The sequence below is a fragment of the Dermacentor albipictus genome, chromosome 2, assembly GCF_038994185.2.
Source record: "Dermacentor albipictus isolate Rhodes 1998 colony chromosome 2, USDA_Dalb.pri_finalv2, whole genome shotgun sequence".
Classification (NCBI taxonomy): domain Eukaryota; kingdom Metazoa; phylum Arthropoda; class Arachnida; order Ixodida; family Ixodidae; genus Dermacentor; species Dermacentor albipictus.
In genome coordinates this window covers 32,802,313-32,829,062 of record NC_091822.1, presented here as the reverse complement: position 1 = coordinate 32,829,062, position 26,750 = coordinate 32,802,313, and the positions used below count along the sequence as shown (strand labels likewise).

General features: G+C 47.5%; 1 protein-coding gene across 1 annotated transcript in view; it reads right to left on the bottom strand.

Annotated features, from left to right (window-relative positions):
• LOC135916588 (uncharacterized) overlaps positions 1-15,575 on the bottom strand; it is a 56,777-nt gene extending 41,202 nt beyond the window's left edge. The window contains exons 1-4 of the mRNA XM_070533206.1: positions 15,470-15,575; positions 13,293-13,432; positions 3,923-4,015; positions 565-703 (exon numbers count right to left, since the gene is read on the bottom strand). Of these exons, the coding sequence (XP_070389307.1) occupies positions 565-703; positions 3,923-4,015; positions 13,293-13,432; positions 15,470-15,575 (478 nt within the window). The remainder of the gene's footprint in view (positions 1-564; positions 704-3,922; positions 4,016-13,292; positions 13,433-15,469) is intronic.
• Positions 15,576-26,750: the final 11,175 nt, after the last annotated feature.

Genomic DNA, 26,750 nt, shown 5'->3' with positions numbered 1-26,750 from the left:
TATAGACGCTAAATACTATTTCTAGGCATGCGTAGGCCCAATTATGCAGGAGTATCGCTGTGCATCTGAGGCTAATATATAATTTTTAAGCAACGCACCTCTTAAACGTTCGTATTGGGAATTTTTTTAAATCTATAGGCAAAGCAGCATTAGAGCTTGCGTAATTTGCAAGATATATATACTCCCAGGGTTAATTCTCGTCGTAACACACAAATACTCCAAAATGTAGATGGGAAAACCGCGCCGTGGTAGCTCAATCGGTAGGGCATCGCACCCGTAATGTGAACACGTGCGATCGTTCCCCACCGGCGGTAAGTACTTTTTTCATCATATTTCATTTACCATTATTTATCATTTCTTTATTTTAATTACACTGTACAAGTAGTTTCCCTAGTGTTGTCCTTCATGGCTTTGTTTGTTGTCTTCTTATGATACTATATATATGTGTGTGCGTGTAGGATCCGGAAAATCATGGTCACACCAACAGCAGGAGTACGACTGGAGTTTTTATATAGTTGTAAAGCACGGCAGCTGTTGGGTGACGGTGAATCATAGATTACGCACCTTTGCTTTGACGCAAATGGGGAATAGCGTTCCGAATCATACAAAGCGTACCACGAAGGTTGACATTCCAAGCTCTGTCAAACTGCTCCAACGTTGCAGTGTCTGTGTATCCTTCCACCCTTAATGCAGCGTTGTTTACCTGAAGAAAAAAAGACAGTACGCCCACATAAATTGAACAGCAAGACTTAGCGCGGCACCTTGGTCCCTACTTGCTTTGTTTGAGCTGATTAGGAGCTATTAAGTTCGGTCTCAGTTGTTAAAATTATTTGTCTACTTAAGTAATGATGACGCTGAAGTTTCTCAGGCCGGCGGGCTTCACATCTTTCTTTCTTTTGTTTTTTACAGGGAAAGATAGAAACGAAGAAATGAAACGAGGATGAGAAGACACGTGTGGTCTACTTGCGCCCATTAGGTGAAGAGAATATTTATCTGCTCATTTATTCATCAATAGAGCGATCTTCTTGTCAAACTCTTTGGAGGATGTATACATACTTCGAAACGCGGCATACATATATAGATCTGCAATTACATAGAGATTATCAAAATAAAATTTAAAATTAGTATTCAAAATATTTCAACAAGGAACCTAGAGCGTAAAATATTTCAATCTGTTTTTATTGCATTCTCCTGATGTAAAATTTACTGCTTAGAGTTGGGCCACATGGTTAAGGTTCATTGTAAGGTTCGTAACAGCGCAGCAGAAGATGCGGACAAAAGGAAGGTAAAAGCAACGACATGGCGCTGACACAACGCTAGCTGACACGGCACTGACGCCAGCACCGTGTTGCAGTTTTTACCTTCCTTTTGTCCGTCTTCTGTGTGGCGCTGCTACGGACCTTACAATGAGTCAGACTTACAGAACCACGGAAAGAAGCATCGGACGGTTACCCGCAGCGTTGTTTGGAAAGCCTAATCAAGCGCTCTCCTGGGCTATAGGAGGTCACTACTTCTTGGTTTGAAAGCGAATAGCATTGCCTACATTGAGTGGTTTTTTAGCGTGAAATGCTTTTAGCTCCCGTTGCCAGCGACCTTCAAGACGTTAAAAAAATATTGCTTCTCAGTTCTTCCTAATATTTGTTCGAAATATCTGTCATTCTACAACTTTAGTGCGCTGATGTTTCATTTGTCATTTGCAATAGGCGACGTTCAAAGGCACATACAGGACAGCATACACTTCACTGCCATCTTTCGGCAGTCAGACGCGGTTTACGGTGCTCTGTGAAAGCCAGCAGTCCGTGAGTTCCGCGGTGCGGGTTTCGCGTAGCCTCTAGAAATGGCACTACACTGCAGGACGCCTTCTTGAGGCGATTTTCTTTTCTAGCTGGGCAGTGCGCTCTGTCATCCCGCCTTCCACCAGCTTTTTTCTTCAAGTTCGGCAGCATCCATATGACCAGTGCAGAGCATGGCGTGGTGCGGAGTGATGCGGTGTGGTGCAGTGTGGTGTGGTGGCGTGTACCGTTGCGAACATGCACTACATCCATTTTAAGATTGTGACTAATACCATTTCCAACCAATCTGCTTTGCCGGTTGCCATTTCATGCTTACATCTAGTTTGAAGTACGACGACCTCGAGCAGAAGATGTGGGACGCCTTCATTCCGTTCGTAACTTGCGTACACAACACGGCAGTCCAAGAAATAACGCAGATGCCGCCGTTCAAGCTGGTTTACGGAAGAAACCTGACGACGATTCTCGACGCCATGCTTTCACCGGTTACTGACGAAGAAAACCTCGGCGTCGCCACGTTTCGGCAGCACGCCGAAGAAGCACGGCAACTCCTCCATCTGCTTATCAAGAACCAGCAAAGAAGGACAGCCGACACTACCATTTTCGATGACAGTACATGGAATACTCTGCGACCGTGTTTCCATTTGTACCCCGATTCGCCGACGAAGGTTAATGAGAAACTTTTTCGACGTTATTTCGGACCCTCCAAAATTAACAGACATCTTGGCGCACTGGACTGTGAGGTCGTGCCTGACGGCATTACGCAATATCTACGGCATCGCCCACAATCTGATGTAGTCCACATTGTGCACCTTAAGCCTTTCTACCAGCAATAACGTACTCTGTGACATTTTTTTCTTTACTACACATGCTTTAATTTTATGCGAAGCATACTAGCCGCACAACCACACTCAGCTACGCGGCCGCGCCGCGCGCGGCCGCGTAGCTACCATATGACGTCATAACAGCTGCAAAAGCGGAGGCTCAACTCGTGCGCCCGCTTGCGGCCGCGGAGCTACATAGCCGGGTCTCAGCTCGTGCGCTCGCCTGCATGAGTTGTTTCTTTGTCTAGCCGAACCAAATATAGCCAAGCAACAGCAGTTCACCAGGCTAAACAGTGGTTCAACAACTAAAATAAAGGCTAGTATGTTTCGCATCCTGGGCTTAACCTTAGCTAAACCACAGCCATTTTTTGGTCTTTTGTTTGGAGCATCCGAACTATGCTTGTTAAGAGCGAAACACTGGCACGTCTACGTGTTTATCCTTCTCTGTTGACTGCTTTTGACTGGCTGCAAAATGTTAAGCGTTAGTGATTCGTCGGTATGTATCGGTAGTTTCTCGAACATTATCGATGGTTTTATCTGTGCTATGTTCTAACTGAACCCTGCGCAATTTGATCGCATGTGAGACGCGGATTCACTAGTTCTTTCTGGAAGGCACGCTGTTCACTAGCGATATATCCAACTAGAAAATATGTGCCACGTTTAAACTTGACTCAATGAATACTAAGTTTGGTACCTAATGGGTTCAGTGAATCACTAGTCCTTCTGCTGATAACAAGGTGGCAGATTTGAGCGGCGGTGGCGGTGGCTGCGTTCAGATGGTGGCGGAGTGCAAAACAGCGCACGCGTAAAAAGATGTCTCACTGGTTGAAATGTACAACGTTATCAAAGCTAAATCAAGGATCCCATATAAAGGGTGTAACACAGTGCCCTTCAAGAATGGTTGGCGAAATTATTTCCTGATTCACAATGAGCACTGAGAACAACAACAAAACAAGTTCCAGAAACATCCCTACGGAGAAGTTATTCCCATTGCCTCAGAGCAGGTTTGCTCATTTTTGATAAAGAGACGAGGTCTAATCGATATATCCTAGCGCGGGCCGCTCGTTCTGGGCAGTGCTATATGCGAATGCATTTGTAAATACACCAGTACACATACGTTACCACGCTTATGTAACTCTTACTACGTAACATCATTCTTGAAAGACCGTGGTATTCTTTGACAAAGACCTGAAATATGATATCAGCAAACATTCCCTATCGTTACCCTTGACCAAGTGCTATAGTTCCAACTATTATTTGTTAAAATACATATGCAAGCAGGCGCCAGACATTGTACATCGCACTCACTAGAATATCAAGTTTTCCGAAGTGCCTCACGGTCTTCTCCACAACAGCGGCGGCATCCTCGTCGACTGATATGTCTCCGGGTACAACGAGTACCTGGCAAGGAACGAGAACACAAAAAGAGCAAGTAAATGTGCAAGTGTTGTATCTACATTACATAATAATGAGAGTACCGCACAATACATTGGAATTCTCGATGTTTCCTTTGTCGATTGGTTCGTTGCCACGCAAGTAACTTTAAGAAAATCATTCAAATAGAATATTTCTTACACACGGCCTTATTAACGCTTTAGTGCACAATTTCTTGTTTCCTAAAAAAGTTATTCATGGAATTGTAGGGAAGCATAACAGTGGCTGAACTGCCATGGAAACTAACTTTAGCGAATTTCTGTTGTTTCAATTTGTAAAAAATGGTATGTTGCGTATTTGCAACAACGTGCAAATAAAGAAGAAGTGGAAGGTGAAAGATAGACTTAGTGCGATTCATACTCAGATGTTTATTTGCACGCCACAATCATTGATGCAACTATGAGGTTAATGGGGAACGAAAAGAAGCAATTGTAGTTGCTTGTGAAACACAGGTGGTTCCCGCATTTCGTGCAGTACGTCATGCAAATTCTCGTGCAGCCAGGAAACAATGCAGTGTTTTCGTGTTATTGTCAAAATTTAGAACATAGGAGCACAGACGTAAGGCTGTGCCCGTGGCGACGCGACACGGCAGCATGCGGATGCACCACATCCTTTTGGAAAAGAAATTCGACCAGAAGACATCTTGCACGCATATTGAATCTAAACGGACTTACACTCGTGGTTGTCGTCACTCCTGGAGAGGTCACTGCCTTCACTATCTGTGGCGATTGCTCGGCCATAAAATCGTTTGGGAGCCATTTCAATTTTCCGAAGAAAATAAACCATGTACACATTGTTGCATTTGCGCAACGTGGCACCGTTCCGTCGCCAAGAGCAAACTATTCCGAGATAACACTGCCTTTTTTTTAATGTACAGAGTCAGGAGGATGTGGAGCTTAGCGTAAGAATTTTTTAGCGCTTTGTCAAATACATTTACAACTGACAAAACTCGCATGTGCTCGAAATTTGTCATGCTCGTCATGCGCTCGAAAGTTGCGGGGGCGTTGAAAAACACGAATGGCATGACTCGACATTCACATAAGCCGTCTGGTCGGACAAAGGCCGTTTTACGTTGGTTGTCTGGCTCTAAGGGGACTAGCCAATACCCGCTACGTAAGTTGACAGAAGAGAAGAACTCCGCGCCTTTGAGGCCGTCAAGGGTATCGTCAATTCTCGGTATAGGGTAAACACCTTCGTGAGTTATTTTGTTAAGTAGAAGGTAATCGACATCGAATTGAATCAATGCCTCTTTTTAACGAGAACTAGGGCTGCTGCAACATTGCACGATGCCGCGCTTGAATATATATTTCTTCGACCATACTTAGTCGTCGAAAAAACAGCCCTACGATGCTTACTTACGATATGGATTTTGTCGCAGCGGCGGAATCGTGCCCATGTCGATGCACAGAAAAACGGTTGACGTTGGAACCACAGGAACAGGTTGGAAGTCCAAAGAAGGGGGAGACGTGCCTCGGGGAAGTGGAACCTAGTTACGTCAGGAATGGAGTGACGGTGTTGGCGATAGAGTGATTCTATACATCGAGAAACGCCAGGTTTTGGACAGGAAAACAGATCATCGCATGTATCTCAATGGTGACGCAACCTGTTGGCATGTCGATGATGATACATGGGTCTACGCTCAGAACGTATTCCCTACGAAGCAATGTGCGGTGATATGGCAACTTGCTCGGGGTGTACGAGTAGTTTGATGACGCCATGGTGAACCTCTAAGAGGGCAAAAGGCAGCAGTGAGCCTATGCGGCGAATAATCATGGCAGAAGGCGCAAAAAGGGTGTCTGCATCAGTAACAATGTTGCAGGACAGCGCGGCAAGGGCAGAAAAATATTGCAAAATGGAAATGTCTTCTTTAACGAATACTTTATCACCGCTTTCGTGAGCATCAACAAAGGGGCATTGCAAAGTGCAGCACATTTCACTCAAGCGCAGGAACAATGATTAAGGCGTCATTAGCTGAAAAGAGGTCCCAGTCTATAAAGTCGTAGGAACATAAATAAAGTCGTGGGAACAAGAACACAGCAAGAGAAAACCATCGATGTAGAGTAGGCCATCAATGACAACACGGGAAGTGCATGCAGCTGCAGGTGTGGTAAAGTGCACTGGCAGTGCGAAGTGAAACATTTCACAATAGTCCCGTCACTTTTGATGCGAAAGCGTCAAATGGTGCTTTGAGCGAAAAACCCGGCGTATATAGTCTGTAGCAGCTAAACGAAACGTAAAGACCGATTGGCTGGAACGGGCGAAAGGGAGTATACCTGCGCCCGCCTTAGCGCGCCAGGTATTGCCTGAGGGAAGAGGGCATCGCCGCGACATCACGTCACCTTTGCTCTCGCAAGCCTGCGTTATCCGCGGTGCTCCTTCTCCGCGCAAGCTCTCGCCAGCGTTAGAACTGCGCCTCTGGAAGGGTATTTCAGAACGGGCCAAGCGTCGCGACACGCTCACCTGCCAGCGAAGAGCTTAGAACTCGAAGGAATGCTCAGCAAAATTCAATTGGACATAAATCGTTTCGTATTAACACTCATAAAATGTGTTTAGGTGTCCTTGAGATCGTTTTTTTTTTACCAATGGGGCAAAGTCTGCCAAAAATGACAAAAACCGCTCTACCTGTGGGAACGAGGGCAGGTGCAGTGACACCGTCAACGTATACGTCGATCACATTCGTCGGAGAGGGGCCTTGGTATTTTCGTCGACGACGCAACTCTTGCTTCGGCAACTACACCGATTAGTTTTCCCGTTCGGGGTTAGGGGGACGACGACACATCGACGAAAGTGAGTGGCATCGAAGTAACTGCGAGCGACGTGGTCACCAAGTGGTCGGTGGTCTAAGTACGAGTATGTCTGGTCACAATGCCCCGTCGGAGATGACAACGGTTACGGTGAAACGTACGGGCTAGACTGGAAGCTCTGCCGATAGGGCGTCATGCTGCGACGACAGAATCGTGCGACATGTCCAGGTGAACCACTCTGAAAACCAATTGGCCGGTTGTCGGGTGTGCGCCATTGTCCAATGCTTGGTGGGTACCTCGGCTGAGTGAAGCGAGAGGCTGGATGCAAGGGTCCAGATCTCGGCAACGGCACGAAAGTATTCAGTGGTTACCGCGCGACAATCCCGGCGTAGGTGGAGGGCGCATTTACTTCGCCATAGGAAACGGGTATAGGCACCGGCGGAAGCTTGCGGGGAGGACACTGAGCTTGGAACATTTGCTCTTTTATTACGTGCCGAAGGTGGCTGCCTCGCAGAGGAATAGGGAAAGCTGCCGAGTGACCTCTGCCTGGATGAACTCTTTTATCTGGGAGAACAATGTCTCAAGGTGCGGCGCCGTGCGATGCGCGACATGGCTTCGTCTGAAGTAGTCCGGCTCAGCCTGAGATTATGCTACCTGCAGAGTCCGTCAAAACTTTGACAAAGCTTTGACAGGCTACAGAAGGAAGGACATTGCGAGGTTTCTTAGAGAGAAGAATATAAATTCAATCGTCCAAAATTCCTGTTCTGTTGCGGCGCACCTTGTCCGCCGCCATGGTTTCCGAGGTGACGCGTTTAGAGAGGTCGACGATGTCACCTATATGGCTCGGCTAACGTTTCATAAGTTTGCTGGGACCGTACTCGTTGGCGCTGTTCTACACGAAGCTGTCGCATGAAAGGTCGGTCGAAAACTGATTTGTAACTTGGCTTAAGTCGGCCCATGTCGGAAGGTCGACTTCGTCGTTTTTAAACCATACATTGGCTGCACCCATTAAATATAAGAGTACGTGATGGAGCTTCATGGTTTCATCCCGTTTGTGATGGGTGATAACGCCTTCATAGGATGACAGCCAGTCTTCGACGTCGTTCAACCGTGACGCAGAAGATACAGGATCTCGCTGACGGAGGGCACCAGCGCAAACAATGGCTGACCGAGAGAGCGGTGTATGACAAGCGTCGTCAGACATGACGGACGACAGAGTTCGACAACACAATTCCAGGGTAAGCGAAAACCGCAGCAACCTACACCAAATCATTAAGCAAGTGCATGAATGGGCACAGCTTTAGAAGGATCAGGACCAGCAGCACCATTTACTTAAAACCAATCAGGGCTCCGGAAGAGCGAGCACGAATACCAGCGGAGAGATGGCGATGGGGCGACCACGCATGCCCACAGGGGTGCAAGGGTGACCTGAGGGAGGATAGGCTAAGTCTTTTGTGCGTTTAAGCAGAATAATTTACTTATCTGTGCCTCATGCGCCTAAGCGTTCATGCCAGCGAGAGTGAAGGAGCCACCGGGAGTCGGGATAAAGCATTCGTTAGAGAACATTTGTGCAAAGCCACGTTCTCCTTCTTGATCACGGTAGAATGAAGCACACTAAAAATGCCGCAGTTTCGCCGAAAGGCGAAGCATCGATCGCGATAGAACACTTGTGGACCGCTGTACAAAACGTTCTCCTGATAGTAGTTTTATCGGCTGTATCAACTTGTAAACACAGGAATATTGACTAAATTAACAGTCATGGTGTCACGCAGCACGCTCAAGCAAACAGTAAAGAATCTCACTCAATGTACGCGGAAACTTGCTGTCAAAACGCTGCAGTGAGAAAACGCGGCAGCAGTAGTGAGCGGATTGACTTTCGTGCTGCGGCTCGCATCAACACGCGCATACCCGCCGTGATAGCTCAGTGGCTATGGTGTTGGGCTGCGGAGCACGAGGTCGCGGGATCGAATCCCGGCCACGGCGGCCGCATTTCCGTAGGGATGAAATGCGAAAACACCCGTGTGCTTAGATTTAGGGGCACGTTAACCCGGGGTGGTCGAAATTTCCGGAGTCCTCCACTACGGCGTGCCTCGTAATCAGAAAGTGGTTTTCGCCCGTAAAACCCCATAATTTTTTTCGCATCAGCGCGAACTAAGTCGCGAAAATACAGCGCAGTGCGGACTCTTCACCCATCGCAGATGGCTTTCAAGATACAGTGGCCTGGCAGGGCCCCGTATACGGAAAACCTATCCCGCAGGCACCTAGGGGTCAGAGCTGCGTCTACTGGCTCTCGCCACATCCATTTTGGCTAGCATGGCGGCACCCAGAGAAGCGGCCTCCGACGTTGCCTCCGAGATATGTTTCTTTACGCTCCGACGCTGGGCTGCCGCCGCGGTGAACGCGATGCAGCGGTGCGCACTGACGCCTATTTGGTGATGGGAGCATGCATCACTTGCATTGTGGTGCATCCGATGCACGTGGAGCAACTTGAAATACTTCAAGATGCCCCTGTGCAACGTTGCGCAAGGGTTGCGTGCAGGGGCGCTATAACGTAAAACTATTCCAAACTTTTCTATTCCAATTCTGCTATCAAGCTCTACGATTGGTTAAAAACTTCTTGCGACCACCTCCACTTCACCTGTCTGTCACAGGACGTCAGGAAAACCGCGATAGCTCCCCATCTGATATGATGTGTACACACCGATTATGCATGATTTGACAGAAAAAAGAAAAACAGTTATTTCTTATTCGACCTCTTTTCGCCTTAGCCCTCGGCTATGGATAAAAAGTTTTCGGGCTGCACCCACTTCACCTGCCTGTCACACGACGTCACAAAACAGCACAAGCTCACCGCGTCAAAGTGACGTGTACGCGATAAAGATGCATTAATATGCCGAACAAAACTGAATTTTCTTCGGAATAGCCGCAGGCTGCCCTATTCCGAAAGGAATACAAGATGGCTGCCGCCGATCGCTGAGACGCTGGCTACTCGCACCTGCCGTAGAGCATGGGTGCATTTGCATATAATAAAGCTTCTTGCGTGGCCGTGTAACGTTTTCGAGCACTTTCGGCGCGTTTGCCACCTCATTCTGCCAACTCTTACTTGCTGAGGGTCAGCTTTAGCGTCATTCTTAAGCTTCCGTTGCATGCCGCCGTGATTTTCGACCAGCCACCACAAGCTGAGTAAGGGAAAGCCGACCAATCGCAGTCTCCGGCACTAACCTCTTCATCTGGTTATCGAGTTTCAGTGCACTGGCTCTGCCCCAGCGGATCCCTCTCCCCTTGAGCGTTCTCCTCGCCTCTTGTCAGCCAATTAGATACGACAAGCCGCTCAGTGTAGGCAAGGCTATTCGTTTTTCAAGCAAACAAAGGTGACCTCCTATGAACGAGGATAGTGTTTGATTGGTCTGTGCACACAACCCAGAGGGTGACCGCCTGGTGCTTGCGTCGGTGGTTACGCAAATTTGACGTCAGGAGATTGGAATAGAAACATATTGGAATAGTTTCACGTTATACGGCCCCAGGCCTTTGACAGCACTACACCTCGCTGCCGAAAGCTTCGTCGCTCCATTTTCAACGACGCTGATGAAGTATTCATGCGTAAAGCCGACACGCGCCAGCGAAAAGCAAGCAGATGGCGGGATGATCATAAAGCCATGTGCGGAGGCCACAGCGATAACGAAGACACTGTAAGTTTTTTGCCGTTCAAAGTGCACATTTCCGAGAACGCTAGCACGATCAAGTAATACTTAACGCCGCATACGTTACGCGAAGCGCACACTTGTCCAAAATAATTCGACGCCGCCCAGAGTGACTGAGTACATAGGAGTACAATAGGAGAAGCGCGCATATATTTGCGGGTGTGCGTCGATGAGCCTTCAAAGCCTGCTTCACCCCATAAGCAGTTTCCTGCTTCCGCGCGTGCGGCTCAGCTCTGACGCCCGATTGTTCGTGGGATATGATTTTCTTATACCCGCTACGCGTGAAGGAAATGCGCGTGGCCAACACGCAATTGTCTCGCCTCTTAACGGAATAAAGCGTAGACCAAGAGGGGAAACTTTAAACACCGAGCTTGCTGACATTCTTCAGTTATAAAAAAACAAAACGAAAACGAAATGCGAAGGTTGTGAGTTCGGTTCCCACCTGCGGCAAGTTGTTTTTTCATCCACTTTAATTTCCAATAATTTATCCTTGCTTTTTTCATTTATTAGGCACAAGTAATTCCGCCTATGTTGTCCTTGGTATCAGTGTTTGTTGGCTTCTTATGATATGTGTAATAAAAATCAGGCCCCTGGGTAACCCCCTTTCTTCTTGTTTAAAACGAAAACGGTAATTTATGATGGCTTCAGCACACGACATTTTTGTAATACGGCAAATGATTATGTGGTGTTGCAGTGAAGCGAGTGAGAATTTGCGCGCATAGTTGTTGTAAGCAAGACTTTATTGTAAATTGGGAAACTGCACTGGGCCATGGTCTCGCCTTTATTATAATCTCAGGTGCTAACCTGGGGCCTCCACGCTGAAGCACACATTCTCTTGCAGTGAAGCAAATTGAGAATTTGCGCGCGTACGAAGTGTAAGCAGCATGTTATAAAAACTGGAAACACAACCATGGTTGTAGTCTTTATTATTATCTTAGGTGCGCACTTGAGGCCACTGTCTGCCGGTATTATTTTTCTTTCGATTGCCGTACAACATCACCGGAGTACCTATAAGTATTGTGGGGAAGCTTTTTAAAGCACATTCACCATAATGAAATGCGTATAAACTCTTGCTTAAACTGCCTATGCGCGGAAATGCTCACTGGCTTCACTGCATTACATTAAATGCTTCGCCGTATTACAAAAGTGTCATGAACTGATGCCATCATAAATTACCATATTTTTGTTTCTTTTTTCATAACTGAGGAACCGCAGCAAGCTCGGGGTTTTAGTTTCCCCTTCGTCTACGCTTTATTGCAATAAGAGGCGAGACAATTCCATATTAGCCACGCGCTTTTCCGTACCGCATAGCGGATATAAGAAAATCATACCCCACGAAGAATCAGGCGTCAGAGCTAAGCCACACGTGAGGAAACAGGAAAGTGCTTATGGTTTGAAGAATGCTTTGAAGGCTTGTGGACGCACACCTGCAAATATAAGCGCGCTTCTCATTCTGCGTGGCATGTCTCTGTCACTCTGTGCGGCATCGAATTATTTTGGACAAGTGCGCCCTCCGCGTAGTGTATTGCGGCGATATTACCTCATCGCACTAGCGTTCTCGGATATGTGCATCCTGAACTGCAACAAAAACTTATCGTGTCGTCGTTATCGCTGTCGCCTCAGCACATAGCTTCATGATCACACCACCTGCTCCTTCTTCCTTTTCGATGTGGCGCATGTCCACTTCCCGCATGCATGCTTTTTCCCGTGTCATTGAAAATGGAGCTACGTGGCTTTCGGCAGCGAGGCGTAGGGCTGTCAAAGGCCTGCACATAACCCTTGCGCAACGTTGCACAGCCGCTTCCTGAAGCATTTCAAGTTGCTTCACGTGCATCGGATACAGCACAACGCAAGTGATGCGTGCTCCTTTCAACGAATGGGCCTCAGTGCCCACTGCTACATCGCGTTCGCCGCGGCGGCAGCACAGCGCCTGAGCGTAAAGAAACCTGAATCTCGGAGTAAACCTCGGAGGCCACGTCCCTGGGTGCCGCCATGCTAGCGAAAGTGGCCTGTGACGAGAGCCAATAGGCGCGCAGCTTTGGCCCCCCGGTGCCTACGCGATATGTTTTCCGTATGCGTGGCGGTGGAGCGCGCGTCTCCTCCGTACTCTCCCCGCGAAGCCTTGCTCGCGAGGGAAGGTGGCACGCTTCTTCCCCAATTTCGTCCTTTGCGTGCGTGAGATTGAGCAGTAGTCGCCGGCTCACCCTTGCAAGCTTTCACTCGCACATACAGCCTACGGCACGCGGGGACGATTTTATCGGCCTTGGACATTGAACAAAACCTCTCGGCGACTCCTACTGCGGAAATCCGCCTGCAGTGTTCAATAACTGCTATCGTAATAAAAAGTGATACTCTTCGATAGTCCTGCCATTGAATGTCCTTTAGTGAGCCTGTCGTCACAAAACTCATGAATCGCGTTCAGCACCACGTCTATCACTAACACCGAACGTGTTTTATAAACTAAGCTAATAAACAATATCGTTCTAGGCTCAGATCGTGCATACATAAGTCTTTGTTGCAGCGTTGCGCCCAATAAATAAATTCTTGTAATATCCGGGTTCCCTAAGGGCACTTGTAGTATGGTAGCAGGTCCTTGATGCATGCTGTAGAAACATGTGATTTATAACCACCGCGGAAAAATTATTCACAGACCCAGAGATTTAAGCACAGCATGCAGGTCCACATATTTGCTTTACTCATGTAGCAGCAAGCATCCCTCTGAATATGTAGACACACGGGCTGTCAACACTCTTGTCCCAGTGTTAATAGGCAAAATGGTTCGCCACCGCTGCTCCTTACCTTGTCGTTTGGAAGCCCATTTTCACAACACGCCTTGGCAACGTTATCAAGTGGCGCTTTCTTCCTTGCCATGAGAGAAAGCGCGCAGCCAAGGGAAGCAAAATGCAGGGCAGTACTTTCCCCAATCCCCGCTGACGCACCTACAAGAAAAAGACCACAATTTCAGGAGAACACTAAAACAAATACTGCGCTGACTGCTGTACACCTTCGTACTTTGTAAATTTCCAAGAATTTACTTGAGCCCAAGTGTAACAATATACCACTGTGCTCAGGTTTACACAATTAAAGACATCTAGAATACACTGTGAAGCAATGGAAGCTGCATGTTTTTTAGTGTGTGTTAATGTGGCCGGTTGCATAAAAAGGGAACTTTCAGTTGAGAAAATTTTACTGCTCTATAAAAGTTAAGTGATGAAGTGTTATTGGTTTTTGACACTTCAATGAAAAAGTTCTTCCGCGACGTAACTATGGTCCTTGGTATGAAACGAACAAAAAACTATCATGCACTACGCGGCAACAGTCGTGATGGCAGCTATTGCAGCTGCATGCTTTGCGTTGCTGTGGGCATGTGAATTTGTTGCCGAGAAATAACTTTTTAAAGCGTAAGTATTTTTTGGCGAGTGCCCCAGTCCGCTCAAGTGAAAAGTGAAATGTCTTGTACGCGCAAAAAAAATTCGTAATTTGCAAGGTAAAGGACAACTGCAACGAAATTTTCGACCGCACGAAAGACCGAGTTTCAGATAATTTGGAGGTGCTGTAGCTTCTGTGCAATATTTTACGCTTCAAATACAGGTCAGTGCGTCGCTACAAAGAACTCGCTGAAATTGATGTTTTGCATACCGAAACTGAAAAAAACGCCCCCATTATTGCCCGGCGGAAATGATGTACGGTGAAGAATGTGGAGAACCAGCACCTGTGCTGTCTGCTTTCCTTGCTTATATATATATATATATATATATATATATATATATATATATATATATATATATATATATATATATATATATATATAACTGCTGGGCTAGTTGATGATCTTGCATACTGAGTGAGTGAGGAAAAACGTTTATTGAGTCTTTCAAGAGGTTCGCGGTTACGAGGTCCCCGTCGTCTTCATCTTCTTGGCGCTGGCGACTGCAGACTTCTCTTCAGCAAGGGTGGGCCCCTATTCCAAGGCTCCATTGAGTCGTGCTGCATCGCTCGCGTGCTGCACTAGGGCCCTTTGGGCCATGAGCTCGCTGCTGGTGAGCCGACTCTCCCATTGCTCCGCACTCGGGTGTTCGTGTTTGTGGAATGCTTTGTTGCGTTCGCACTCCCAGGTGATGTCGTAGAGTGTGGGTGTGGCACCGCCCCAAGGGCAGGTGGCCTTGTATTGTGTCGGAAACATATTATTGAGCACGTGAAAGTTGGGGAAGGAGTTTGTTTGTAGTCTGCGCCAGCTGGTCGCTTCCTCCTTTGTTAGGTCTTTGTGCGGTGGCGGATATCTAACTCTAGTTCCTCTATGTAAGTTCAAAGTCTCTGCGTATCCCCCCTCGCAAGCCTGCAGGTGGGTCTCCGGGGCATTCGACCGCCCTGCTCGGAACGCTTTGGCTCGGGCTAGGCTGTCTGCCCTTTCGTTCCCCCGTATGCCTACGTGACCCGGGATCCAGATTAGTTTGTTCCTGGGCTTTTCCTTCTCGGCGGAGGTGGCTCCGCTGAGTATTCTGAGGGCAGTTTTGCTAATTCTGCCCCTCGTGTAGTTGCTGCACACCTCTTTTGAGTCCGTCAGAATGATGAGAGATCGGCCTGTTGTATAACCGTCACCGCCAGCGCTACGGCAATCTCCTCGGCCTCCGCTGTGCCAGCTACATTTGCCATGGCATACGTGATCCGGTTTCCTTCCTTGTTAACCACTACCGTCGCGGCCACGCCTTCTTTTCCGTGTGGATATACGGCGGCGTCCGTGTATACTGTATTGTCTAGACGGGTTAGCGTTCTCTCAACGTATTCGGCCCTAGCTTTTCGCCTGTCTTCGTGTAGGTTGGGATCCATATTTTGTGGCAGTGGTCCCACATTAATAGTTTTCCTGAGGTGGTCTGGTACGTCAGCGTATCTGTCTGCCAGTCCGCTCGTATCCCGACCCAACCTCCTCAGGAGCGCTCGTCCCGTAGGGGTGCCTCCAAGACTCGCCGTTTGCGTACCCAGCAGAGCCTCGGCGAACTCGCTGAAGGTGTTGCTGATGCCCAGCTGGAGCAACTTCTCGTTCGGCGTGTTTCTCGGTAGACGCAGAGCCGTCTTGCACGCCATCCTGAGGATGGTGTCTGCTTGCTATCTTTCTGCCTTGGTCGTCACGTGGTACGGCAGGGAGTACGTGACTCGGCTGACAATTAGGCTGTTGACTAGCTTGAGAGCGTCTTCTTCTTTCATTCCGTGTCTCTTTTGGGCGACCCTATTGATCATGCGGCCCACCTGTTCCGCCGCCGTGCTCAGCAGGCTAATGGCGTGGCTGCACTTCCGGCTGCCTTGTAGCCACATGCCCACACACAAGAAAGACGACTGCACGGGCGCTACTTCAACTGTTTAATGAGGGTGCAAGCACTCGACGACATATAGCGTAAGTATATATGTATGTATGTATATATATATATATATATATATATATATATATATATATATATATATATATATATATATATATATATATATATATATATATATATATATATATACATATATATATATATATATATATATATATATATATATATATATATATATATCTGCGAACAGGTCACGCGCGTCTCCTAGCCGCAGGCGAAGTATTCTCCAAGTACAGCGCGATTTTTCTGACTTGTCCTCTACGTTCAACAGCGCAAGGCCTCGATGCGTTGAATCACCGCACGAAGAAGAGTGCATTGGGGTGGTCAAGCTAGTCCGGCTAAACGCGGACGCGATACACGCGTAGCACCGTTAAGCTACATCAGCAAAATTGGACGCTCAAGTATGGTTCTAGTGTGGCTGGCCCGGGAATGGAGCATGTTCTCTCGCACGCCTAAGCGGTTGGATTAAAATATACCTCGCGCTAGCTTGGCCAACCAGCAGCATTCTGTCGGGCTTCGCTGAAGCGAGCGCGTTGCTTTTGAGCCTTCGACAAAGAAAGAATCGCTCGCTCGCCGCGCAATTGTGCGCTAGCGCTGCGGCAACAACTGATCGCTGTGCTGCTGCGGGTCACGTTTAAAGCGCAGGGTAAAATTTGAGCGATCTTAGCAACTCCGGCATGACATATCCGACTTCACCGGCCGCGGCCTGGTACGCTAAAGGCGCTGGACTTAGCCTATCAGACAACAACCGCCGAGTGTAGTAAAGAATGATAAGTAACAGAAACTCATCACGACCTGGTTAGAGGGGTTCGGTGCTAAGCCCGCATTAAAACCCTTTGATAACCTGACAGTAGCGACACTCTTCTCCCCGCGAAGCTTTCCTCATCGATTCTCTTCGCCCGCTGGCTACGGCCGCGGTGCATGGCATGCTTTTTCTACTGGGCTCCCGCGGGCCGGCCGCAGCATTCTACGCAGCTGCGTTATTTTGGGCCAGTTGCATGCCCCAGTGGCGTTGAAAATTTTGAGAAATGCTGATAACAGCATGGATAATGCTGAATGCAACGTTTATGAAGTGGTTGATTTTTAAAGCCCTATGAAATGCGTATACTAGTGTAAAAAGATCTTTGAGGCAAGTTCTGTACTCCAGACAATTTTTTTGCCACATTATGAGATACTTTGCTTCGTGCGTCTGATATGCCATTGCTTGTGGCACATCCATCTGCGTGTGGCTTATTAAGCGGTAGCCTTAGATTTGTTCAAGGTTACATTGTGACGTATAGAAAACACCGCGTGACCAAAGGAAGACAGGGAGCGAACCAAATCACGTCCAGCCGCGTATAAGGGACGAATATTGATTAGCGAAATTAATTAATTAGTGATTGTATTGAGATAAATGAAGCTGTATTAACCCATTAGAGACCGGTTTCTTTTTTTTCTAGCTATCTTGAAATAAATCTGATATATTAACTTACCTTTATACTAATAATTCACATGAAAGAAATTATTACTCTTGCCTAATTATTTTCCGAAATATAGCCCGTGACCATATGGTCAGACTGGGCCCTTACGCTACAGCAAAATACTCGAAGTTAAAAACAATTATTTCAAGCTATGAAACATCACAGAAAACATACATGGCAAATATTCGAGCACTTATTTAGTGTGATATGGCTTGAATCATGGAATACACATGCCGACGTCAACTTTGGGCATTGTGTGTGCACCACGCTGTTGCAATTATCTCATGCACACCTCCACCTCTTGCCATTAGGTATTGGTGCAACAAAGTGGGCCACTTGGTCATACCATGTACCATTCAGGACATCACCAGTCTTTGGGATTCTGCGTTGACCAGGTCCTCTAGGCTTATTGTCCCATGGCATCAGGTACAGTTTTGTGCAATTTGCCTGCGGAATTCCACCTGCGTGACGTTGAACCCTGTGCTCCGAATTAGCGCCCAAGCGTTGCTGTTAGATACATAACAAAGTCAAGTGAAAATCGGCCACCACCACTTTTTGCCACTGATTGTAATCCAATAGGCGCCTACATTTGCATCCATCTGGTCCGTACTTCCTATACAACTTGTGCTGAGCAACAGTATTTGGATGGGCCACCTTGATTCGCTTCTTCTCAACACGAGAGTACCTGTCTGCAGATGACATGGGCTCTACGCCGTGAATGGTGCTTACGATCAGTACTACAGAACTGTCCATCCAGCGGACAACAATTATCCCGTTGTCGCTCAGCACGGGATCTTCGTGCCTGCGAGGTTGGTGCTTGACGAATTCTGGTCAAGCGATACGGCACTCTTTGGGAACACGGTTCTTTTTCGCTGTGCCCGTGCTTTCGTAGCCCTATGCCTTGAGATGCCTGAGTAGCTGCATGCTTGTGAATAAATTATCAAAATAGAAAAAGAAAGGAAAGTTGTGCATCTCTGCTGCGAGTTCTTCCACCATTTGAAGAATTGGCGCCGCTGCTTTTCCGAGATCCTTTTCATATTTTTTTCAGATGTTCCGGGATCCCCTGCTTGCCTTGATATACTTTGAAGTTTACAAGGTATCTGTTCTTGGCATTTAGGCACCATACTTTATACCTGAAGCGGATAGGCTTTCCGCGCATAAACTGTTTACAGCCATCACGACCATAATACTCGATCACACTTTTGTCATAGCTCAGGTGACGCACAGGTTGAAAATGCTCCAGAAACCTTGCATTCAATAGTGCCATCAATGGACGCAACTTTGCCAACTTGTCACTAACTGCTAGGCTTGCATTTGGCACAGTACAGGAATCGCATTCTCTGAACGAAGCGATTTCTTCGCACAGCATTGTAGGCCATCGTGTTTCGCCTATCCGTGCCGCTATCCCAATAGCACTTTTTCCCTGGCAAGCGGTTATAGCCAGACAAAACGAGCACTCGAAGAAAACTTAATTGTTATTTGGTAACCTCCGGATTGGGCATATTCAAAAATAACACATACGTTCTTGTTTGTTCGACTTGCAGCTCCACGACGGCTTTGTCAAAAAGTTCGAGCAACTCAACAGGTGAAAAGTCCTTGTAAGCAGCAAAGTTTGGGTCGGGAAATATGCCAAGGCTTATCTGGAGATCACCCTTCGTCCACTTAGAAACAGTGGATAATTTTGCAGGAATGGCCGCATCAACTACAGAAGAAACCTCTGATGTACCGTCACCTTCCTCGCCGGGGTCATCACCGTCCGAGTCACATCCACCACGGCGGCGTCCGTCAGAGAAAACAGTTTCAGCGCCGGCTCATAGCTGCCACCTGCTTAGATTGTCAATGAGTCCACCTGAGTCTTCAACGGCCGAGGCTTCATCCGAATAGGTGCTAGCCTCTGGTGGCTCGATATAAATCACTGACACGTCGACATCTTCCTCTACGACCATCTTCGCTATTTCTTCTAACATCAACCTATTCAGACAATAAAATAAGAAATAACCACTGCGAGAACGCGCCAGGAGCCGTGCAAGAGATGAGAATGCAGTTTAAAAAAAATAGAAATTTAGGTAACCTAAAGGCCCAGCGTGACTATATGGCAACGCGCAAGATAACACCCTCGTTCATGGATAAATCAAACATTAATCTTTCACAAATGCTCATCGAAGGTCACATATTCAAAGAACAATACGGAGGTAAGGCTATCTGACTATTGCTTAAAGAAGTAGTGGAAAAAAACACGCTTACCCCTTGAAGCAATGCATGGCAACGCTGTTCCCAGAGTAATACTTATTCCCGCCTTTGCGAGGGGCTCCCACGAAATGACTGACAGCTGCTGCCACTTGGTATACATAAAGGGAACTCTAATCTGTCAAACGGCACGTCAAATGCGATTTTGGTGCTGTTTTATTAATCGTAATTAATTGAAACTCACTGTGCAGACTACTGTGACCATATGGTCACGCTGGTCTTTAATGGGTTAAGGAGAATTAAGGTGGGCTACGGTCGATGAAAGTGAATTATGGTAGATGAATGTGGATTATGGAGGATTATGGTGAATTAAGGAGGATTAAGGTCGATGAAGATGGATTAGGGTGAAGTACGTCGCAGTGCTAAGCATTACTGCCTACAGAATATTCTCTGCATTACTACACCATGACCACACTCATGTTTGATTGCCAAACCTTAGTAATCAAAGCGTATCGATGCAATGATTTCGGCTCATGTTAAATAAATAAACAAGGTTCCCCATAGAACAGAACCGCAGATAGGTGAATTTAAAGGATTCGCTATTCAAGCGAAGATTCCTGGCCTCCCCTTAGATGTTGATATTAACGGCAAGCGTGCACGTTCATGCACGCTTGCATAATACACCTCCTGCATATTGCCTGTGTCCGTGCGAAAGCCAAATACTCGTCGCTCACTCATCCTGCGTCGAAGTGTAGTTCAAAGCAAATTCCAAAAATGCAAGATGTTCTTAGTTATTGCCTAAGAGACGCGAGTGCCAAAGCCTTGTAAAGACAACTGCAATTCACCCTAAGACCCCCCCATCGACCCTTATCCACCTTAATCTCCTTAATCCACCCTAATTGGTCTTAATACTTCATCATTAACCCTAATTCACTTTAATACAACCTAATCGACCTTAATCCACCCAAATCCTCCTTAAGGCACCTCAGTCCTTGTTCATGCACCTTAATCCACTTGATTACTCCTTAACACGCCTTAATCCACCACAATACACCAAAATCAATATTAATCCTCCGTGATACAATTTAATTCAATCACAAATGTATTATTGATCCACTTGGCTTATCACGAATCTCTTATACATGACTGGACATGCTTTCGGTCGCTTGTGGCATTTATTCCTGAGTCACGTGATATTTTATTTTCATAACGCGACCTTGCAACATAGATGTAAATACTTTTGTCTGAAAACAAAAAAAGAAACGCATTGTGGTCGAGCTAGCGTTCGCCACCCGCAATACTAAGGGCATACTTTCCACTATTTTTTTCAGGGCCTACAATCATTGTTTGTCTCACGCACACATCGACGTAAGCTGAAAATAATAGCTCTTCTATTGCCCGCTATTTCAATTTTCGCCAATACAGGCAACAGATCCTAACAATCCCGAAAATTGCGATCGAGAGGCTGTATCTTCGCACATAAATGTTCATCGCGGAAAGCAGAAACTATAGCGCTGCACTTGCAACTAAATAACGACAGTTGGCGACATGGGAGGTGATGGAGTCCCAGCAGAATATTAAACACAGTGAGGACTACCCCATTTTTATGCAACGCACAAACTGCCGCAGCAAAAGCGCTGGTGAGCAAGCCGGAGAAATAAAAAATGTGCAGCTTTAGGGGATGCGTTGATATGAGCAATAAGAAAGACACCTCGCCCCGTAAACAACACTGTTCTTTGTCGGAACAATGTTATTTTGGCCGATGTTATGCAGCCACTGCTTCCTGCGCAAGCCATCACGCTTTCCTTGTGGTATACAAAAAACTGCATCATCATCTGCGAGCGACTTGCTGCAGTTGTACGCTCAATGACACGGCGGAGCGCTAGCACAGACAGCAGGAAACACAGCGTACAATTTTCGCTACACCGAGATAAAGTGCTGATGCCAGCCGAGCTGAAGCGAAAAATGGCATGGACGAAAAACAAAAACAAGTAAAACGCAAGATCCGCGCGTTTCCAAGAACAACTGCAGGAAGACCAATCGTCGTGCAGAAAATCGGACGCAAGAGCGCTTCCCGCGGGGGAGGGGGGAGGTAACGCACAAGGGGCGAGGATCACGCACGGCGGCGGCAGAGTTCAAAGAGTGGTGGTACTCTCAAGGAAGGAAATAACTTTATTGAGTCCTGAGGGATCCCTCCCCACCCACTCGTGGTTTATTGGTCGGCAGGGGTCGCGGGCAGCACCCACGTTGGGACGGGAAGCCCGTGAGCCTCCGCCTTTTCGTGAGCCCTCTGGACTGCCCGGAGCTGGGTCTGGTGGTCGTCGCTTCGCAGGGCGTCCACCGAATCTTCTTCTTTACTGAACACGGTCCTGCTTAATTCGGAGCATTGCCACAGCATGTGCGCTAGCGAGCAGTACAAGTCGCCACAATCCGGACATTGAGGCTCTACCTCTGGTGAATAATGGCTCAGTCTGCCTCTCGAGGGGAACGAACCTGTCCGAAGTATTCTGTACTGTACATCGATGACTGTGGTCTAGTGAGCTTAGTGTGGGGGACGGGAAGGTCCTCCTCGACAGCTGATAGTGCGCTATTATTTCCTTGAAGGTGAGCAGCGGGTCTCGGTGCTCCCCTCCCTCCCCGCCACTTCGCTGGCCATGATCGCTGCTGTGCGTGAGTCCTCGCGCACGGCCGTGCGCCCGCTCGTTGGCGTTGGGAACGTCGGCGTGCACGTTTGGCCTGATGTGGGCCGGAAATAATTTGTCGATGTGATGACCCGCGGCTCCTTCGTTGCCTAGGACGGCCGCCGCTTCCCGCGATATCGAGCCCGAGGCGAATGCTCTGGCCGCCGATCGCGAATCTGTGTACACGTAAGGACGTTCGGGACCCTCATTACCATGGCTATTGCCACCTGCTCGGCCACTTCGGACGTTACTCCTTGACCGATGCCGCGTTAACGATCGTCCCATCCCAGCGCATCCAGACGGCTGCGTACCGGTCACTGCGCCCGTACTGGGCCACGTCTACAAATGCCAATAGCCCCGGGCAGTCGTCGGCCGATTTAGGCAGTGCTCGGGCCCTCGCCTTTCGGCGCCCCTCGCCGAATTACGGGTGGACGTTTCTCAGAAGCGGTTCCACCTTGAAAGTGCTCCTGACCACCACGCTGAGAGCGAACTTGCGTCTCTCAAATTATCGAGGAATTCCAGTGCGCGTCAACATACGGTCAGAAAGCCCGTCCTGGCGCTGTGATGAAGCTTGGTACATTTCGTTCTGGCGGGATTGGCAGTTGGTTCTTTGCGTTCTTGCATGGCTTGCCGCTGTATCTACACCATGGCCACCTCCTCGCGTTCTCCTTCGTGGCAAATGCAGCATGTGGTTCCTGCTCGTTTCGGGCGCTGTGTCAGAAACGCTGTGTTCGTCTACGTCGACGCATCCAATCTAGAGACGCGCGAAGTGTCTTGAAGGTGGTATACTAACGCGAATGCTCACTCGATAATATCGACCCTAAACACAGCTTTCGTTTTCGCGCGCCATCGTGGCTTATAGTACTTATATTCATCCCGCGAAAGCGTAAGTGACTGTGCTGCAAATGATGAGCAAAATGAGAACAAGGTAAAAGTGAGAGCCAGTGATTCAAGACAAGTCCACTCGTCGAAGCCTTGGCTCCCATTTTTACCTTGTTCTCGTTTCACTCGTCGGCTTGAATTCCTATCTCCTGCCTTCCCCGTGTTTTCGCTGTGTTGTTGAAATGTATCTGCAGTTTACATGCTCAGTACGCGTTCCTAGTCTGCCTCGCATTTGCCTGCTTTGCCGTCGTGCACGTTTGCACTCTGAAAGCTGGGTCAGGAAAGATGTGTTTGGCTTTCCTCTACTCAGCTTATTGTAGTATACAGCCATCGCTCGTGTTCGAGTACGTATTCAAGTGCTCGACCGCCACGCAATGCATCGGCATTCTCTCAGCAGCTCGAATCACGTGCGCAACAGGAATAATGCACTTCGCACGCTCACAGAGACGCACGTCAAGTCGCATTACATGAGCGAGCAATGCGCCTGGCTGCCTAAACACACATGGCACAACTGAGAGATCAACAGGAGCGTAGGGTTCGTCAATATTCGCCACATCCAGATCGCCACCGTTCTGCCCCCTTGTGCACGCGTCGTCTGCAGAGGTGCTAATTAATAGCTGCTAATAACAACATTAGGCAATTAACAGTCCTGCGGCTTTGACAAGACAACTTTGAGAGTATATGCTAGGTATTTATAGTCAATTTATGCCAACTAAAATTTCGTTGGAGCTGGCCTTTAAGGCATTTGTTCGTTATAATAGTGTAAATGTAGATTATTGGTAGCTTTATATGCAATAACGAACAATTAGAAAAATTGCTCACAGAGAAGGCCCATAGGGATAATTAGAAGATGCATGCGTAAGCTTATAATGGTAGTGGGCCAACTAGAAATTCGAAGGTGGGTGAAATGAAGTTTAGGGGTAGGCCCATTTAAATTGGGGGTTATTCTTACGCTTATTTAGACAAATCAAGTGAAGCTTGTGCTTTTTTTCTGCAACTAAAGACAGTAGTTTTATCGGCCGCAGACACTCGTAAACATTCGCTTAATAAATTGACAAGCATGATGTCAGGCGCGCAAAGCTAAAAAGAAACACGTCGCTCTCGATAAGCGTGGACACTCGCTATCAGAACGCTGGCGTGAGGAGGAGCAGCAGTAGCAGCGTGTGAATTGGCCTTCGCGCTGCCTCCCGCTTGAAAGCGAACAAAACGGGGAGAACACAGCACAAACGAAGCTATGAGACCTCGGTGCACCTAGACTCGTTACTCATCGCAGATCGCTTTCAAGGTGAGGCTTACTCAGCCGCACTCAGCCGCGTTATACGCAGTCGCCGCTGGAGTAGAACGCCTTCACCGTGTGGAATACGGCGTGTATCCTGTCCGCCTCCCACGCTTGCACGTGCGAGACCAAGCCACCATCCTCGGCTCACATTCACGGGCTTTCACTCGCACCTGCAGGATATGGCGCGAAGCCACGCGTTCATCACACTTGGGCTGTATACAGAACACCACGGGGACGGTGACACCAGAAGTGTACCTGCAGTGTCTATATCGCTTTTATTACAATGAAAACGAAAAATGATAAAGCGAATATCACATGACAGTCATTGCCACACGGTTGAACGACTTCTGAGCGCGTTTGTAGCTATCGCCTCCGTGAAGTCAAGCCTTGTGTTAAACTGCACATGCTCGCCCATTACGAAGCTTCATTCTAGAACGTTTGAAGGCCCTCCAAAACTCCTCGCTATCACGTAACACTATAGTGGAAATATCACATTTTTAAAGCGAAAGCTTTACTGGCTGCGAACTTGCGATTTCGCGGAGGATTGAAAAGGAGACCTCGCGTGCGCCGCAATCATAGTTGAGGCGGCAGTATGGGCTGCGACAATTCTGATAGGCAGGAGGAGGCCTGGAATCGACGTCGGACCTAGATGAAGAGGAAATGAATCGCCCAGGAAACAGACGAACAGCGCGCCGAACCACTGGCTAAACGTCGCAACATAGCTAGACAACCAGACTAACCTGGACTTGCAATCAAGATTAACCAAGGCTAACCATGGCTAACCAAGGCTAACCAGCTTTAGCTTGCGCTACGCATATCGCTACGACCCGCTCCGCTGCCTTTCCACCTTTCCGTCACGCCGCGTGCACCACTTACTTTTATTTTCTTTTTCCCTGTATGCGGCGCGTTCAGTTTTTTTTTATTTTTTTTTAACGCGTGCGCGAGCCACGGCGCACAACGACACCGTTCGCACTACGCCGCGCATTGGCATTGCTTGCGAACTGGCACGTGGAGCGCCGTGGGCTATGCGATGGCACGCACGCAGTCTTGCCCATATTTATACCAGCATGTGCCGGGACATAAATAATTTCCACTTCCAACACAACAAATCGTTCGCCTCGCTTTATTGACTTCATTTTCGAAAACAAAGATATTTTCTTATAACGTGGTGTGATACACGCTCAACAAATGAACAAAAGTGAAAGGTGCACGACATATACATGGGTACTAAAGACAAAAATTTACAGACAATGACATAACAAAAACAAACGCTAGAAAACGCGAAGGCCGTTTCATGTACACAAACATAAAAAAACTAGATTTTTATACAACGCCCTGAAAACGAAAACGTAGACGACCTTCTGATATATGCTCTAAGATATTGCACAAAACTGGATGACTTGTATCACACAGTCATGGCAACTAAAGAAAGGGAAAAACTCACTGGCAATGGCAAAAACAATGGCATGCTATATACCTAAAAAATTGAATAAAATGCTAAGATTGCTTGATTGACAGCCACAGAAAAAACAAGAGCTTACTTATAAACCTGCACTGAAGTATATGAAATGCGTGACATGTTCATTACTACTGAACGAAATGAAAAAGACATGGCAGCACAAAAATAAAATTGTACTAAAAACTGAAATACGCATTATAACACTACTTTGCACTTGGCCACAACTTCAGTAACGGTGGCAAGGGGGCACAGAATGTAGTCGGCTTTTGCAGCAGGAGAAAGGCCTATACCTCAATCAATAGGCCTACAACACGACTCTTCTTTCGCCGCGAATGCAATGCTTAGCAGTAAAATTACGTCACTTAAGGCACTAATCCGTACCTACTGGACACTCCTGTGTGTAATAAACACGAACTGCAAACATCTGCATTTAGGACACTTGCAATGCTCATACTTTCCAGAAGAAAAAGAAAGCGTATCGTGCCTACACATGAAGGTTTTTCGAGCGCTTTTCCTATCGGCGATTACTTAGATTATACACAAACACGAACAGTAATTTTTCAGCGGTTAGTACGTTTGCAAAACCTGACACGAAGAAAAAGCACTGAGGGTGGAACGGAAAGCTAAGCAAGTTACTGAAGTTGCACAATGAGACTTGGCACAGAAAAACACAACTCATAGACAAGGTGGCAATGACGAGGAACATCTATTTGCCAGCTTTCTCTACCGGTAAGAGGGAAGTTTAGCCCAATCAAGGCACAACGACGTCCGGAGGCTCATAGAGCACACACATGGACAGCGCTGTGTTCGTGTACTCTCAGCGTCAAATGAAACGTAAACAGCGGAGTGCGTGGCCCAAGCATAAGTGAAGGTATAGTGCGCGCCGTCCCGTCATTACCAATGACAAGTGCGCACAACCAGTGTGGCCACACGG